At 44.4% G+C, this 17,981-nt stretch overlaps 1 protein-coding gene across 2 annotated transcripts in view; it reads left to right on the forward strand.

Moving 5' to 3' along the window:
- SLC66A2 (solute carrier family 66 member 2) overlaps positions 1 to 17,981 on the forward strand; it is a 76,892-nt gene that overhangs the window by 38,699 nt on the left and 20,212 nt on the right. For both annotated transcript variants that reach the window (XM_066579456.1, XM_066579455.1), the window contains one exon: positions 2,494 to 2,710. In XM_066579456.1, the coding sequence (XP_066435553.1) occupies positions 2,494 to 2,710 (217 nt within the window). The remainder of the gene's footprint in view (positions 1 to 2,493; positions 2,711 to 17,981) is intronic.

The following is a 17,981-nucleotide window of genomic DNA, read 5'->3' on the forward strand; positions in this document are numbered from 1 at the left end:
GTAATAGAACCCCTTGACGGAATCCCACAGCATAGTTAAAAATGTTTCTGGAACACTCCCTTGGTATTAGTGCATCTTGACGCCACCAGGAAGTCCTGATGGAGTCAAGAGAGACAGAGGGGTGACGCCCCTTGTATGTGATTGGCCAAATAGTTTCCTGGGCTGCAGGTCCTGGCAGCCTAGTAACATACACCATACAGCAGTATGAATGTTGCGGCTGCACTTGTAGCGGGTAATCTGCCGCTGCAAGCGGCCTGTCCACCGCTGTCGCACAAGCCAGAACCCCCTCTGTCTGTACGCGCAGAGCGGGTTCGGCAACAGGGAGGTCACACCGGCCGTGACGCGTCTTTGCCGGCAGTGCCGGCCGACAAGTGCCTCACCCCCCTCCCCACATGGAACTGACAGCCGCCGGCCCCAGACTGCAGCCTCTCACTTCGGGGACACTACTCGCAGAACGGGTTCTGCAGCAGCGAGGCCACACCGGTTGTGAAGCGGCGGTGCCAGCCAACAAGTGCCTGACCCCCATTCCCACATGGAACTCGCAAACGGTGGCCCCAGACTGCAGGCTCTCACTGCTGGGACACTACAGCGCCGTGGGACACTGCCTGACATGCCTCTTCCCCCACACAGGTGTAGGACACCACGGAGGCAAGTGCGGCGGGGGGTGGTGGAGGTGGGGGACTGTCAGTGATACAGCAGGGAGGGCGGAGGGCAGAGTGCCGGGACCAGGGGGAAGCCTGATGTCACAGCGCTACAGGTAAGCGACGGGCCCTTTACACAGACATGCACTTTAGCTCCTTGTAACACCTTCAGCTCTTGAGCCAATCGGGAGCTGGGGGTGTGAGAGCAGCGTTACTCCTGTCAAACCCCTAGCTTCTGGTGGCGTCAAGATACACTAATACCCACTTCCTTAACTGCAGGTTTTTTATTTCCATTAAAATGCCATTGTGCTGGGGTTTTTGATGCGGCGAAGTAAAAACTGCAGCCACATTGAATTGGTTTCCATTGTGTGAGCAGTTTCCTTTTTGAGGGTTCCATCAGCAGCTTGTAATGGAACCCCTTGATTGAATCCCACAGCGTAGTGAACGCATCAGAACACTGCAAAACCAGATGTAGTTTCTCAGGTGCACTTTTCTTTTTTTATATAAAGTCTTTATTTTGGGTTTAGGAAAACTTTTTGAACATCAGAAAAATGAAACTTTTCAAAGAAAAAACAAACAAAAGATACACAAATCATGAGATATTGCAGATAGTTGCTGCTTCGATAGATACCCCTTGGTTCTCAAATCGTGGCTATGTGAAGAGGGTCTTGGTGGTAGTATGATAAAGGAGCTCTGATTGTGTAGTGCTGGTTCTCAGGTGCACATTTTGATGCAGTTTTAACCGCATCTCATCTGCCCTGTCTGAATACTCCCTAAGGCCAGTCTCGCACGACCAGATTTCAATTGCTGAATTCCGAAAAGAATATTCGCATATCCGCTCAGATTTAAAATCACAGCAAGCAGATATAAAATCACAGCATGCTCTATTGTTGTGCGGACTACGCACGGACTGCTTCCATTGAAGTCAATGGAAGCCGTCTGACCTGCAGCCTATCCGCAATTGACATTGCAGATACGTCGCGGTTACCCGCGACAGCGCAATAATATATTTTAAAAATCTGTACTGTGCATGACCAACGGTGAGCGTCCATGCTCATCCACAATGCAGAAAAGCGAAGGTATGCAGGGTCGCCGGGGACAGAGTCTGATTCAGCTGCGGGCTCCCGCATGCAAAATCCAACTCGTTCGTGTGCCGCCGGCCTGACAGTGGTTGGTGTCCAGTTTTTCAGGCTGCAAATTCCCTACATAGTGTTACCATTTAGCTGTAGGTCTATTGGCTTGCGCTTGCTACGTACTGTCTTATTGATTTTAAGGTTTATGCAGTATTCTTTAGAGTTTCCATGTGATGGCTGCAGGCATACAGTATTTTATCATTTGACTCTGTCTGTACAGGGGACTTGGAGCAGTAGGTAACTAAACTTTTCGCATTTGGGTTGAAAAAAAAATTGACATTCAAGGGAAGGCATTTATTTAAAGGAATACTTTCAGTCTTCATCTTAAACTTTTGCAGGGAGTTATGATTTTTCCTGGAAACTTTTATATATAAGTTGCACCCATCAGAGTAGTGAAGTAGGTGGTGCACAGATAGAAGAACTGAAGATGCCCCGGTGGTCCCTGCTGGTTTGCGGTTTCCAAGCTGCCAGCATGTGATCACTGCAACTAATCAGTGGCCTCAGTGGTCATGTGCCATACTATTGGCAGTTCTTCTGTTAACCCACACAACAGTGGTATGAGAAAGGTACCACCTATAGTCTTTTTTTTTTTTTTTTTGATCCACTGGCCTCTGAATTTTTTTTTCTTTGAAAGTTTGAACAAATGGCTATCAGCATGCTGGTCTACTGTAGACACAGGTATTTTCAAAAACCTTAATGTGTTTTTTGTATTTTTGTAGACTTTGATCTGAACTTCTTCTGGCACTGGAGCAGATTCATGGACTATGTGCAGTGTGTGCTGGCATTCACTGCTGTGACCGGGTACATCACCTACCTATCTTTGGACTCTGTGCTCTATGTAGAAGCCCTGGGCTTTCTTGCAGTGTTTACTGAAGCTATGCTTGGAGTTCCACAGCTTTATAGGAATCACCAGAATAACTCAACCGAAGGAATGAGGTAAGTGGTGTAAAATCAGCTTAATAATATAGTTATGTACAACTTCATTCATTGTAAGAAACTGCCGTAGTAATCGATGGTCACCATGAGTCTGGCTTCCGACACCCCCAGCAAACTTTTAGGCCATTTACAACTATTAACCCTTTCCAATGTACTGTCTAACGTCTTAAGACCATATGATTTAAAGCTATACAGCTCCGATGTTGGAAGACGTCCGTCGGGGTTCTCTTACTGCATATTGCCAGCTTCTCTGCTGTCGGAACCTATCCAATGTGTCACCTCATGCAGTACTGGCTTTAGCCAGCATATAGCACCGTTGTACAACGGCAGAAAAAGAGTAAGCCCCCTAGGAAAACCAGGATACAAATTAGATTGAAAAGGGTTAATTTCAGTATTGACAATCATGCAGCCGCTAGCGACACCTGATAGAAAGACGTGTAACCTGCATGTATGAGAAGGCAGCGGTGCTCTTAAAATGTTCACTTGGACAGAAGACCTTTTACTAAAAGTGTGTGTGTAATCCACTGAGTATTGGGAAACGTACCCTGATGTTGTAGAATGGGTTCTGAGGCTGTGGTATGGGAATTTTCAGAAAAGTAAAGATTCTGTGGGTTTGTGAATGTCATTATGTCGGAGTAGCAGGGCTGGACAAATCTCAGGAGACAGGTAGTTAATCCACCTAGAAACTTGCTGCTGGCACCTAACCTATTGGGTTGCTTCCTATTGATTCTTCTGGAAGTTAGTATACAGCCTACTAAAACTACACTGTCAAAATAAAAACAAGCACCTAGAAGGATTTGTCGTTCTGCTGCAAAACTCAGCATGCAGGTATATCTAAAGGCCCGTTTAAATGTACCGATTATCGCTCAAAATTCGTTCAAACGACCAAAAATCAGTGATAATCGTTACATGTAAACGCGGGCATCGCGCACTTTTTGATTGAACGAAGATTTTAAAGGAGATGTCCCGAGGCAGCAAGTGGGGTTATACACTTCTGTATGGCCATAATAATGCACTTTGTAATATACATTGTGCATTAATTATGAGCCATACAGAAGTTATAAAAAGTTTTTTACTTACCTGCTCCGTTGCTAGCGTCCTCGTCTCCATGGTGCCGACTAATTTTTGGCCTCCGATGGCCAAATTAGCCGCGCTTGCGCAGTCCGGGTCTTCTGCTGTTCTCTATGGGGCTCCGTGTAGCTCCGTGTAGCTCCGCCCCGTCACGTGCCGATTCCAGCCAATCAGGAGGCTGGAATCGGCAGTGGACCGCACAGAAGAGCTGCGGTCCACGAAGATAGAGGATCCCGGCGGCCATCTTCAGCGGTAAGTATTGAAGTCACCGGACCGCCGGGATTCAGGTAAGCGCTGTGCGGGTGGTTTTTTTAACCCCTGCATCGGGGTTGTCTCGCGCCGAACGGGGGGGGGGGTTTAAAAAAAAAAAAACCCGTTTCGGCGCGGGACATCTCCTTTAAGGTGAACTTAAAATCTATCGTTCAGCTACTGGAGGTAAAGCAAACACATTTATCTGTCAGTAGACCGCAGGCTGTTATCTCCACGGGGAGTCGGCAGATAACATTGTAAACCGCCGGCAGCTGTGAGGAGAACAATGCAGCTGTGTGCGCAGCTGGGCGTGTGAGTAATCACATGCTGGGCTCTGCAAACAGCTCCTGGAGGCTCTTTTACATGCAACTGAAGATAATAGTGTTAATGGCCATTAACACTTTAAACAAAAAGATTGCTAAATCTTCAGTTTATTTGAAAGATTATCTTTGCGTGTAAATGGGTTTGATTAGATAAACTGTTTTGCCATCTGAGGCCCTAAAAGTGGTTCAACCATTGGCCTAAAAAAAGGGTCTCAGAGGCTATTTGTGTGTAGTGGACATCTTTTGCATATTGTGTAGTTTTTTTGACCACTTGACGCTTCTTCAAAACAATTGAAGAAATTTCACCTAGTTTAAGAGTCTGAGAGGGGCGCATTATCGGAATTTGAGAAGCTGGATGGTCGTATTGATGAATCGACCCCCACCTGGGCTGTTCTTACCAGACTGTTAGGAGGTGTTGGGACCAGTGCATGCGTGAGGGCATGCCCATAGGGCGACCGGGATCAGGACGCCCTCTACAGACCAACAGTAGAAAGGATCATCTGATTGTCTGAAAAGTGCAAGCAACTCAAACGATTTCGTTGTCTGTCATCCAGAGGCAGGTGGCACCATTGTTACACCCCTCCGTCTGCTAGAACCATTTCCAGGTGCTTGGCTGGATTTGGTCTCATGTCGCCCATTACATGTACTGGCTTTGACACCCACCATCTTCTCTGTTTGTAGTGGAAACCACAAAATTTGATGCTATGGAGTGGAACCGGGTTCTCTTCAGCAATTAATCCAGGTGTACTTTGGGCATTGACAACTGCCTTGTTCATGTCTGGATAGCTTGGGGGTCAGCGCCTTAATCCTGCCTTTGCTACGGAGCGGCACACTGCTCCCCCCTGCTGGTATAATGGTTTGTGGGGCCATCGCATACAACATTCTAGTAGTGGTACAGGGGAGAATAACAGCTCAGAGATATATCCAGGACATCCTGCTGTCACATCCGTCCCTCTCATGGCGGCTTCCAGCAGAATAATGCTCTGCCGCACACTCAAGGATGTCACAGGAATGTCTCCACAGCATTGTCACACTTCTGAGTCCTGCCACGTTGCCAGATTTATCACCAATAGAACATGTATGGGATCATCTGGGCTGGTGCAAACTCCAACAGCCTATGAGTTTGCACCATCGAAAGGTTCAGTTTCATCAAATGTGGACGGATATGCCAAAGGATACTATACGGAACATGTATGCCTTCATACTTGCACATATCACATCTTGTAGCCAAGCTAGAGTCGGTACAACAGGGTGCTAGATCGGTACAACAGGGTACTAGAGCCTCCAAGCCCACCCATATCACATCTTGTATCCAGGCTAGTGGTGGTACAACAGGGTACTAGAACCTCCATGCCCACCTGTATCACATCTTGTATCCAAGCTAGTGGTGGTACAACAGGGTACTAGAACCTCCATGCCCGCTCGTATCACATCTTGTATCCAAGCTAGTGGTGGTACAACAGGGTACTAGAGCCTCCATAGCTGCCCGTATCACATCTTGTATCCAAGCTAGTGGTGGTACAACAGGGTACTAGAGCCTCCATACCCACCCGTATCACTTCTTGTATCCAAGCTAGTGGTGGTAGAGCAGGGTACTAGAACCTCCATGCCCACCCGTATCACATCTTGTATCCAAGCTAGTGGTGGTAGAGCAGGGTACTAGAACCTCCATGCCCACCCGTATCACATCTTGTATCCAAGCTAGTGGTGGTACAATAGGGTACTAGAACCTCAATGCCCACCCGTATCACATCTTGTGTCCAAGCTAGTGGTGGTACAACAGGGTACTAGAACCTCCATGCCCACCCGTATCACATATTGTATCCAAGCTAGTGGTGGTACAACAGGATACTAGAGCCTCCATACCTGTACTTTTCATTTTTTTTTTTTATCTTTCAGTTTGAATATATTTTTATGATGCTTTGGAAAAAAAAGGGGAAAGGGATCTGTGACAGTCATAAGTTCTTTACCATTTTTAAATAATCCACTGCTGGTGAAATTATTTTAGATGAAATTTGTTAGATATATGATCAGTTAAATGCTGAACAAATGATCACCCAAAAGGGTTTTCTGGTAAATGTGGGGAAAAAAGGGTTTAAAGTAAAGAAAAATTGTATACTCCCCTATCCTGACAGCTTGCTGTCCAGCACTGCAGCCCCGGAGCCTGCCGCGCGGAACCCGGCATAGGCGGCAGGCGGTCAGCTAGCGTTCATTGTACTTGCCCGCTGCTGCTGTGGATGGGAAGCTGCTGGGATAGAGGAATATTCAATTCTATTTCATTTTCAGCCCTTTTTATAAACTTTTTAAAATTTTTCATGACCCAGAAAACCCCTTAAAGCGCAGTTATTGAAATGGGAAATTAAACTGTCGTGATTCAAACAGTGTGGAGCATATTTAAAGTGAAAATATGACAACTCTTTTAACCATGTTCCAGTTTATTCTTTTGACATTACTTCAGATTGGACCCGCTGAGTTCTTTATAAAATATTTTCTAATGAATTTCATTGAGCTGACCCAGGAACTGGCAGTCAAAAGGCCTTTCTTCTGGTATCCACCAGTTGACAGCTCTATTCTAGAACAGTCACGATAACCTAAATGCAAACGTCAAAGTAAAGTCATGTAATTTCTTAAAGATCTTTTTGAAAACTGTGCTTTTTGTTGAAATACTTTAATGAGTTGTAAGTGGCGGAGCAAACATTTAGTTTTCCCTTTGATAAAAGCTTTATTGAATTGTCTAGCAATGCCCTCAGTTCTAAATGAACTGCATATTCAAAGTGAATTTAAGATATTTGCATATGTGAGCAAATCATAACCAGCACATTCAAAAACAGACTTTTAGAACGCCACCAGGGAACATTAATCCTTAATCTGACCTTCCATCTTTCAAGTCGCTTGAGTCTTTTTCAGAAAGCTTTAATTAGCCGGAGTTGGGAAGACAAAGGCAACTATGATTAATAGAGAGATTGCCTTTGTTCAAATATACGGCAGATCTTGAGTTTCACCTTGAGCAGGTTTGTTTTACTCATTGGCCTCTTTAGCATTGTTTGGAGGACTATTCACGGAGGGCCTGTTCACGTCTCATTTAACTCTACGTCCAAGGGTTCTATCAGGCTTTATGTCTAAAATCCAAAAATTGTAACAATCGATGTAAACACTGCCACTAATGAAATCCGCTGAAATAGAGATCAATGGATCTATTTTTTTTCAGTAGGTTTCCATTGGTTTCTGATATTTCGTGATGGAAAGAATAATGTGGTAGACTGTTCAAGCAAAAAATGCCATAAAAAGCCTCAAACATGCCGAAACGGAGACCTACTGGTCTGAATTTCAGTAGATTTCATCAGTGCTATTGTGCAACTACACCCAGGGATTCCTTTTGATGAAAGCCTGATAAAACCTTTGGACATGGGGGAAAAACGCGGAGGAGGATTCCATCTTTTGAGAGCAATCCTGTGCCTTACAATATGTTGACGTGTTGGAAATCTATTCCATACTTAAAACTTTTTCTAAAAACTTTCAGGGGATTGAATCTTGACTTTGTGGATGCAAAACTTTGTTTTTACAAGGGTTTTCTCATAATGGACATCAGATCGGTCCATGTTGAGGCCCCTTTAAATGGGTATTGCAACCGAGATAATTCCTCATTATACGAAATGGAAAAATAAAAGCAACGTTGCAAATGGTCTTGATTTAGTGATGCACCGCAGCATTTATATACAGACCTATGCACATCCGTAGAAACCAACACGGCTGACTCTGTGTGTAGTCTGACCCTGCAGTCATGTGTAAAGTTTCAATCTGTTGTTGATACTTTTTTTTTTGAGCTAAAGCCATAGACCGAAAAGCAATGAAAAGTATAAAGGAAAGAATTAGAAGTCTTCTCTTTTCATATAAACAAAAACGGCATTGCGGACTGCCACAAAAACTGGGTGTTAGATTCCAGCCTTAGGGCTCATTGACATGGGTGTATGCAATTTTCATTAAAAAATGCACCATTTTCACAGAGTGCCTGTTGTATGTGGTTTGTGTGTGTTCATATTTTTACATCTGTACTGCATCTGTGTGTTATCTGTTTTTAACAAGTACAAAAAAGCAAGAAGGCCCAAGTGATATTGGAATATTTTATTTGAAAAGTTGTCTATTTTTGCTCCATTGGAGCAATAAAAACATTTTAAAGGCTTGTCTTTATGTATGTGCATAGTACATACCACCAGGAAAGTTTGTGTGGTGGGGATATGAAAAGTCTACATTTCATGGTTTTTCTTTGTGTGTTCCACTGTTGGACTGTATTCTTTGCTGCTATGTCCAACACTTTGACAGTGTTTTCTCTTCTATATCGATTTATTCTGTTATTTTATTGTAATCCCTAAATTGGGAATTTTAAAAAAATTTGCAAAACTCAATAAAACTTGTACGTTTTCCAAAAAGTCTACACACACAGCAATGCCTTTTACGAAGTATCATAGTATGTTAGGCTGAAAAGACATCTGTCTATCCAGTTCAGCCTATTAACTCCCAATGTTGATCCAGAAGAAGGTAAAAAACCTCAATGAGGTAGAAGCCAATTTTCCCCATATAAGGGGGAAAAAAATCCTTCATGACATGGCCCAACTATAGGGCATAAACCTTTGTCGATCTTGAAATATAAGCCCTACCCCGAAAATATGCTGTAGCTGCTGGAAAAAAAAGTATATATCACTTAGAAGCGCTGTCCTGGGTTCCACTGCAGCTTTTCGGTCGACGGCAGTCATCATCTTCATCTCTTCTGTCCGGGAATTGAAAAAGCCCCACCTCCAGGAAGCGGTGGCTATTATTGATGCTTAGCCAATCACAGCCAGCGCTCGATGAATGGATGTGATTGGTTCATTGAGTGCTGGCTGTGATTGGCTAAGCATCAGACAATCACAGTCAGCGCTTCTAGGAGTGTAGGAAGTTTTCAATTCCCGGTCAGAAGAGAAACCGTGTTGGGGGCCGAGAGGAAGCTACAGCAGCATCGGATAGTGCTTCTAAGGTGATGTATGTGGCTTTGTTTTATTATTTTTTTCCTTCAGCTAGCACTTAGTTTAGGATTTGACAGTAGGATTTCCTATTGTCAAAGTTGCATCGCACGGCATGCAAATTGTGTTTTCATGCGATGCAACTGAGGAATAGAGATGAGCGAGCATACTCGCTAAGGACAATTACTCGATCGAGCATTGCCCTTAGCGAGTACCTGCCCTCTCGGAAGAAAAGATTCGGCGGGCGGGGAGCGGCGGGGGAGAGCAGGGAGGACCGGAGGGGAGATCTCTCTCTTTCTCCCCCCCCCCCTTTTCCCCTGCTCACTGCCGCAACTCACCGCTCACCCGCGCCGGCAGCCGAACCTTTTCTTCCGAGCGGGCAGGTACTCGCTAAGTACAATGCTCAATCGAGTAATTGTCCTTTAACAAAACCTTACAAGTCGCTGATATATCGCCGGGTCCACAAGGTTTTTGTGTCTGGTTGTTGTATGCTACAAAACATTGTGTGAAGGAACCCAAAGGGCTTCACATACATGCAATTTTGTAGCTTTGTTGCCCGTGTGAAGAAAGCCTTCAACCCATATTTGTTTTTGTCTTCTACTAATGCCCCTCACAATTAGAAAAACTGCTGCTCTTGAAAGTATGCTTGTTCCAGTACCCTGTGGAAAAAAGGGTCCGTAGAGAGGACAAGGAGGTAAAGAAGGGGTGGAAGAGTGGAGCAAACCCAGTGTATTTAAGGATCTGGGGCCCAGTCATAAGTCCAGAGCTCAGAAACCTCAAGGAGCTGAAAAGAGAAAAGTGTGAACATGTGTGAAACAACTTTCACTAGGTTGGCACTGCCCACCAGATTCACCAATTGTTGGTCAAGTCCAGTGAGTGGAAAAACAATACTGGTGTTTCGGCACTGCACTCCAATGAATTTCGACAGACAGTGGGGAAAAAATTATCTAACTTCTCTTTTAATTAATTATAACCAGTGGTTACGTTTTTCGGTATAGGCCCCTTCATTAGTCAAGCTGGGTAAGACATCACTCTAGGTACTGGAGGATAAACCCAAAAGCGCTAGTGGTACCAGAAGGTACAAGGGAAGCCTGTGCAAGGAGCACCAGGAGAAGTGGTAATGGGGCTTGCTTCTCCGCTCTAGAAAGTATATCATTACTCCGAGAGTATCTTCTGACCAAGATCTAATACTTGATAACAAGCTTGTCAGATATCCTGATTATCAATGATGTGGTCTGTTGCATGGTGGTATGATCTGCACACACTGAAATGTGAGCTTTCGTAGATGTTCCAACCTCGTGAACCACCGGAATGTGTGGAGAGGAATGTGATGGTTATTGAATGAAGACCTCTGTGGTCCTCAAACTGTGTTAATGTATATAATCTGACAGCAGTTCCGCGAGAATTATTCATCTTGACTTTTATCACCAACTTTTACTGGCCGTGACACAATTTCTTTAAAAAAAAAGAAGCTTCTGTTGTGAGATCTCATTTCTCTGTTCATGATTTCCCTCTTGTATAGGAAATTATTATTGTACATCAATTACAGGAAGCAAAGCTGTGGGAGAGCTTTCATTTACAAATCATGGTTAAAATTATTACTAACCTGGGAATGTGTGCATCTCTGAAGTGTGGTTATTTCTTTCTTATGGATTCCATTTCATGCACGGCCCGTGTAATGACTGTGCTTAATCTAATATAGGACGTCCTGAACCTTGCACAGAAATTACGACCAAAGTGAGTTTTTTTTACAAGGCTATAAACCCTTGTGGGTTTTAAAACATAATCCTTGGTGAAATTTTGTTTTTGTGATTTCATATGAATTGTCCTACTGGGATTTATGAAACATACCCTCTATATCAGGTAGTCCGTTACTGCATTACTTGGTAGGATTACTGAACAAGGTCGATGGCTTTCTTATGTACGCTTTTAAACTAACATGGAGAATGCAAAAAAACTTAAGGGAGCACTTCGGATTTCGATGAATGAAATAGTCAAGTTGAAAATCTTTACTGATATAAATAGTTCATCGAGCATAAAATGACGTACGAACAGTCGGTGAGAACCAAAATGATCAACCAGTTGAGGACTGGACCCCAAATCGTCTAATCAGTTTACAGTGAATTTCATCCCAGCAACTCATATGGGGGCCAACACACTACAGTCACATTATATGTCTGAACATGCTACTGATGAACTGGGTCCTGAAGGTTCTCCTCCGAGATCTGGATTAGGGCATTTGTGAGCTCCTGGACAATTTGTAATGCTACTTTGAATGTCAGAATGTCCAAGAAGTTGGATTCTTGTCTGGGAAAGTGAGGGGCAGTAGATGGTATCAATACCTTTATCATCCCAGAATTGGCAACAGGAGGTCGGGCAATTTCCTGTATTGGGAAGGAACCCAGGTCTCAGTCGCTTTGGGGATTTCATTCTGTTAGCCCCCACTACCACGACTGCTGTTGGGTATCACATGGAAGGTTGTGCAACCCTCCACTGACCCACTGTCAAGCTGGTAATATTCTTCACTGCATCTCCAGACTTTCACATTTGCTCAGCATGAATCTGTTCTCCTCTTTGAAGAGAATGAGGTGCCAGTGGTAGACATGTCAATTCTGGTGTTCTTTGGCGAATGCCGATCAAGCTGCATGGTACTGGGTTGTGAGTACAGGTCCCACTGCAGTACATCAAGCCCCTATGGCACCCTCATGGGGTCTGTTTTTGACAGTTGGGTCAGAAACATGCATATTAGTAGCCTGCTGGGAGTATTTTTTTAGGACTCTGGCAGTGCTCCTCCACTTCCTCCTCACACAAAGGAAAATATACAATTTCTGATGCTTTGACGCCCCTCTACAACCCTATCCAACTCTTCTCGTGCACTCGTCTGTGTCCCAGTATCTACTCCATTCTCTTGAGACTGTGCTGGCAGACACATCAAACTTTCTTGTGATTTACAGATTTGCCGTCCTGGAGGAGTAGGACTACCAGTACAACCTGATTGGGCTTCAGGTACCACCTCATGCTACCGTTAGTGGCACGGACACTAGCAAAACTAGAGGATAATCGGGAAGGATAAGGAGAGAGGCATTGTGTTTGGCCAACTTCTGTCAAAACCATTTGCTTTTTGGGCTTGTCTTGCTGTTGCCTCTCCAGTACACTTCTTGTCCTTTACATTTACACCAAAGCAGGTGAAATTGATTCACAAACGGTTATGCTTCCTAATTGGACAGATTGATATTCCTGAACTTCAAGTAGCTTTAGGTAATACTGTGATGCTTATGCAATTAGTAAGCAGGGAACTTCTCAGAATTACCTTGCCTTTAGGAGCATTTTTAGTTTTCTTTTTTTAAATATTGCACTAGTACAATTATTAATCCACTAGAGCTGATGCTATATTTGTTAAGTGGCAGATCTATTACTGTTATGAGCCATGTGATGAGATCCCATGGATGCCGTACAAGGCTGTGGTAAGGGGGAGGCAGTGTACTGCGTAATACATTGCTGAATTGTTTACATGCAGCCAGCCGCAGGATACTTGAAGGGTATAGTATCACTTTTAATATAAGTAACTCAAATAAGTTCACCTTCTAACTTAAAGTGCACCCCCATGGGTATTTAGAGTATGTAAAAAAAAATGCTTAGAAAAGTGTGTCTTTTTACTGAGTTTTTCAGGACCCTACAGCATTCCAGAGTCACAGAATTATTTTTTTAGGAAAGAAATGGTATACTCTTCTCGGCTTGACCAGGAATAGTATAAAAAGGTTGCTGCCAGTGTAAAGCAGTTCTAGAAGGGAAAATTCACATTCAGCCCAGAGAGGAGGGGGTGGAAGTGGGCCCTAACACTACATTGTTCTGAACTGTATTGTTAACGTGCTTTTACATTAAACGATTATCCTCCTGTGTAAAGGCACCCTTATGCCCAGCCACCTCTGGTCTACATATGAATTATCCCATCCTTAAACTGCTTTCTATTGGCTGCAATGGCAGCTGCTATTTTTTTTTCCACCAGCTAAAAGTCTACTTTATGCCATAACTTTTTCTTTTTATATTGTACATGCTGCACTTAGTGATTTAAAACAAAAATATTATGAACATAATTATGACATTTTACCCTTTCCAATCCACTGTTTGACATCTTATTACATTCTGATTGCAGCTTGTACAGCTCCAATGTCAGTAGACGTCCGACAGGGTATTCTTACCATCTATTGCCAGCCACTCCGCTGTCAAAGCCTCTCTGGCGCGCACACACACTGGCTTTAGCCAGCAGATGGCACCGTTGTATATTAGCAAAAAGAGAAAGCGTTTTAGGAAACCCTGAATCCAAAATTGCATTGGAAAGGGTTAAAGGCGTTGTAGCACAATCGACTTGTCACCTATCTAGGGGATAGATAAGTCTGATCAGAGGAGTCTCTCTGCACCTTCCCGCAGTGTCATAGAGACTGAATGGAGCAGTGATTGTACATGCGTGGCATCACTCCATTCATTTCAATGTTGCTGACGGAAATCGTCTGAAGCTGACTGGAGCAACACTACTGCTCCATTCAGTCTCCTCCTCACTGTAGGGAATGCAATGAGGAGGAGAAAGGGGCACTGGGACCCCCATTCTTGGGATTGATGGGTCTCCGCTTTGTGACTTCCTCCCCCAAGCCCCCCCCCCCGATCAAACTTTTATCACCTTTACTATGGATACAGAAGTCAATTGTGATACAACTTTAAGAAATGTTTCGTCTTAGTAGTAGATTCAATGCACCTTTTGTAATGTATTTTTTTTAATCACATTCTTGTAATTTTTTCACTTTGGGTTAAAAAGCATGCACTTTACCGTGGGGAATCTGTGCAGAAGAGCAGTATCTTAGCTGCACTTGGCAGAAATGACTACGGCTCTGGCCATTCTCCAAGGCTCATGCTGATTTTGAAAAAGAACAAGAGGAGATTTTTTGATCCTGTCATTTCACTTTCCAATGTCTTAATATAGCTGGCGAGTTATGGATCGCACTTTTGTTCTCTACGTAGATATTTACAAATCGCCAATGGTACAAAGACAAATGACAAAGTTAATCCTGGAAATGATTTATGACCTGGGGGTAGCACAGTATCATCTGTCTGTATAAAATTATATTACAGAACCTCAATTAATCGCAGACGTATAAATAGCAAAAAACGGAGTCTTCCTGCTGCCTTACTGCTTTGCTCTATCACATCAGACCATAAGGATGTGGATACTTGAGGGACTTTTATTTTGGTAGATGGCTTTCTAGGAAATATATTCTAAGGAATCTACAGAAGTGCACGGATACAGAAGGAAGCTATTATACAAAAGGACCCCGTGGCTATACAATATAAAAAAAGTAAAGTATAACACCCCTCTGTTCACCGACCATAGCCAACACCCCATCCGTAAATGCTCAGAGCTATAGAAATTGTATATTAAAACACACGAGACATGGACAAACCTATTTTTACCACATAGGTGATAAGTATATGATGGATGGGAGCTGGAGACCGGCGCCCTTCCCAGTAAATGGAGCGGTGGTCCGCATGCGTGATCACCCCCCTCCATTTACTGTCTACAGGGAGTACCAAGCAGAACGCCTTCAGTCCCATGGAAGTGAATTTTTTTTAACCCAGCCAAAAAGTAGTTTAAAAAGAAAAAAAGGTGTCAAAAAGTTTTATATACCCCAGAATGGTGTCAATGGAAGTTTAGAAGTTTTCTCTCAAAAAAAACTTTCTGGGCTCCATTGATAAAAGAATTTTAAAGTTATAGGTTTTAAAATGCACCAGCAAACTTTTTTTAACTATGCAAAAAGGGTAAAACATACTGTATAAATTGGGCACTGCTATAAACCTATTGACTTGGAGAATAAATTTGTTATTCTGCACAGTGAGCACTGTGATAATAAAGCTTGGGTAGGGGGGAATTAACCCTTTCCAATCCACTGTCTGACGTCTGAAGACATTTTGATTGAAGGCTGTACAGCTCTGACGTCGGAAGATGTCCGGCAGGGTATTCTTACTGTATATTACTGGCCGCTCTGTTGTTGGGAGCCTCTCCAGCGTGTCCTATACCGCAGTACTGGCTCTAGCCAACAGATGGCGCTGTTGTATAATGGCCGAAAGAGAAAGCCCCCTAGCAAACTCTAAATTGAAAATTGGATTGCAAAGGGTTAAAGGGGGATGGAAAAAAAAATTCAACCCTTTTTATAGGACATGGGAAATGTGCCCCAAAGTGCTTTTAAAAATAAATCTCATACTGCAAAAAGCCCGCTCTCGATTTATGGCTCCTGGAATGTGGTGATTTGAAAAAATAAAAAGAACTAAAAATAAAGTTGTTTGGTCCTTGTGGCTCAAACTGGTCACAGAGGTTTTAAAGAAAAGCTACCATGTCCTCATGGTCCACAGTAGCCTTTTTCGTGCATATTCTCTCCTCCACCCCAGCATTTTCCCATATTTGCTCTGCTTAGGTTCAAAGCTTTGGGAATGGAACCTATCAGACAGCCCCCACTGGATGACTTGAGATTGGATTGACCGTAAGCTCCCACTAGACCCGTTCAGAGCACCAGGAGCTGAATCTGAGGAGAGGTGATCATCAACAAGATAGAGGCTGCAATAGTCAGCGGTGCCGTGACTGCAAAGCTGAGCATCCAACCTCGCTGACATGATAGGTCATCTATAAGGGTCTTTTTCACGGGGCAATTGTACAAACAAGATGTTGCACCTGATTACCTGATGTAAAAGTACCAAGTGATCAGACATCCTATGATAATTCATTAATCACATCTTTTGGGTAGACTTAAAGGGGTTGTCCCGTGAAAGCAAGTGGGGTTATACACTTCTGTATGGCCATATTAATGCACTTTGTAATATACACTTTGTAATATACATCCCCCCCCAATGGATAGCGCCGATGGCAAAAAAGTAAATAAAAGTTTGAAAAAAGTTAGATTCAGCTGCCCGGATGGATCCGATCCATCCGGGCAACTGAAATTACTTACCGAGGTCCGGCACGCTGCTCCCCGCTCTCCTGGTCCTCTGGGTCCCAAGCCGGCGTTCTGCGCACGCGCGCCAGGCGGCATTACATCAGCCGCATGCGCAGAAGGCCTGGCGGCCCGGGAATTTTAAAATCTCCTGGCTCCCGGCTCCTGTAGGTAGCCGGGAGGCAGGAGATGTCAGCGGGGACCGCGATCGCCGTTATACAATGGATAACGGTGATCGCGGAAAAGTTGAGAAAAAAGTAAAAAAAAGATAAGCTTCACCTCCCCTCATGGATCGGATCCATGAGGGAAGGTGAAAATACTCACCCCCCCTTCCTCCGTGTCCTCCGGCCGGTGACAGGACCATCCGCTGGCTTCTGCGATGTGCCGATGTGGCGCGCATGCGCAGAAGGCCGGCGAGCCCGGCAAATTCAAAATCTCCCTGCACCCGGCTGTCACAGATAGCCGAGTGCAGGGAGATATGACTGGGGACCGCTGTATGCGGTTTCCAGTCATACGATCACCGTTATCCATCGGATAACGGTGATCATATAAAGTCAAAAAAAAAAAAAGTTAAAAGTTAAAAAAAAAGTTTAAAAAGTTAAAGTTTCATCTCCCCTTATGGATCTTACGTACCCAAGGTCCCGGATTTGTTCCCTGGTGGGATGTTGATCCGTGGACCTTACCCCAGCTTCTGCGCATGCGCCCGTCAGCATGATGGTGGACGCATGTGCAAAAGTGAAAGATTGCCCAAGAAATTTAAAATCTCCCTGCTGCTGGCTACCAAAGGTAGCCAAGAGCCTGGAGATGTCACGGGGAGCCGCAGTATGCTGTTACTGGTCACGTGATCGCCGTTATCCAATGCATAATGGCGATCACGTAAATTCTTTAAAAAGTGGAAGTTTCATCTCCCCTCACTGATGCGATCGGTGAGAGGAGATGAAACATCTTCTCGGAGGCTTCCGCATTTGAATCCAGATGCGATTATCCTCCATGGACCCTTCCGGCTGCTGCGCATGCGACGGCAAAATGCAGGACTTTTTCGCAGGAGCCGGGGAGCCCAGGAAATTTTAAATCTCCTTGCTCCCAGCGACTAACGGTCGCTGAGTGCTTGGAGCAGTGACCGGTGGCCTCGCTGAGCGGTCCCCGGTCACGTGATAAAGTAGCGATCTAACATTAGGCCGGTCACACATGACCGGAGAGGAATTACGGGTTCTGCATGCGCTTGATCAGCGGTAATCCACAGATCAATCGCATGCATTGGATTACACAATTCCCTCCAATTAGCGGGTCGAAATTGCGTAATCCACTCGCAGAAACAGAACACGGCATGCTATATTTTACCGCGGATATCCGCGACCTAGAGCCCATTGTGCTCTATGACTGACTGCGGATATACTCGCACCCCATGTGTAAACACATTGTGAACGGGCTGCGGGTACCCGGGTCATCTCTAAGCGACGGCGCGGGAAATATAAAGAAAAAACAGTGTACTGCGCATGACCGCCTGTGTGAGTAGGCAGTTATGCGCAGTACATTACGCGGCCGTACGCAGGCTCACAGCCGGGCTCACAGCTGGGATCCGCTGCGGGCCTCCGTAAGCGGATTCTGCATACGGCCGTGAGAGCCCGGCATTATTTAGATCGCTACCTGTAATCCG

Source organism: Eleutherodactylus coqui, chromosome 9 (assembly GCF_035609145.1).
Source record: "Eleutherodactylus coqui strain aEleCoq1 chromosome 9, aEleCoq1.hap1, whole genome shotgun sequence".
Taxonomy (NCBI): Eukaryota; Metazoa; Chordata; class Amphibia; order Anura; family Eleutherodactylidae; genus Eleutherodactylus; species Eleutherodactylus coqui.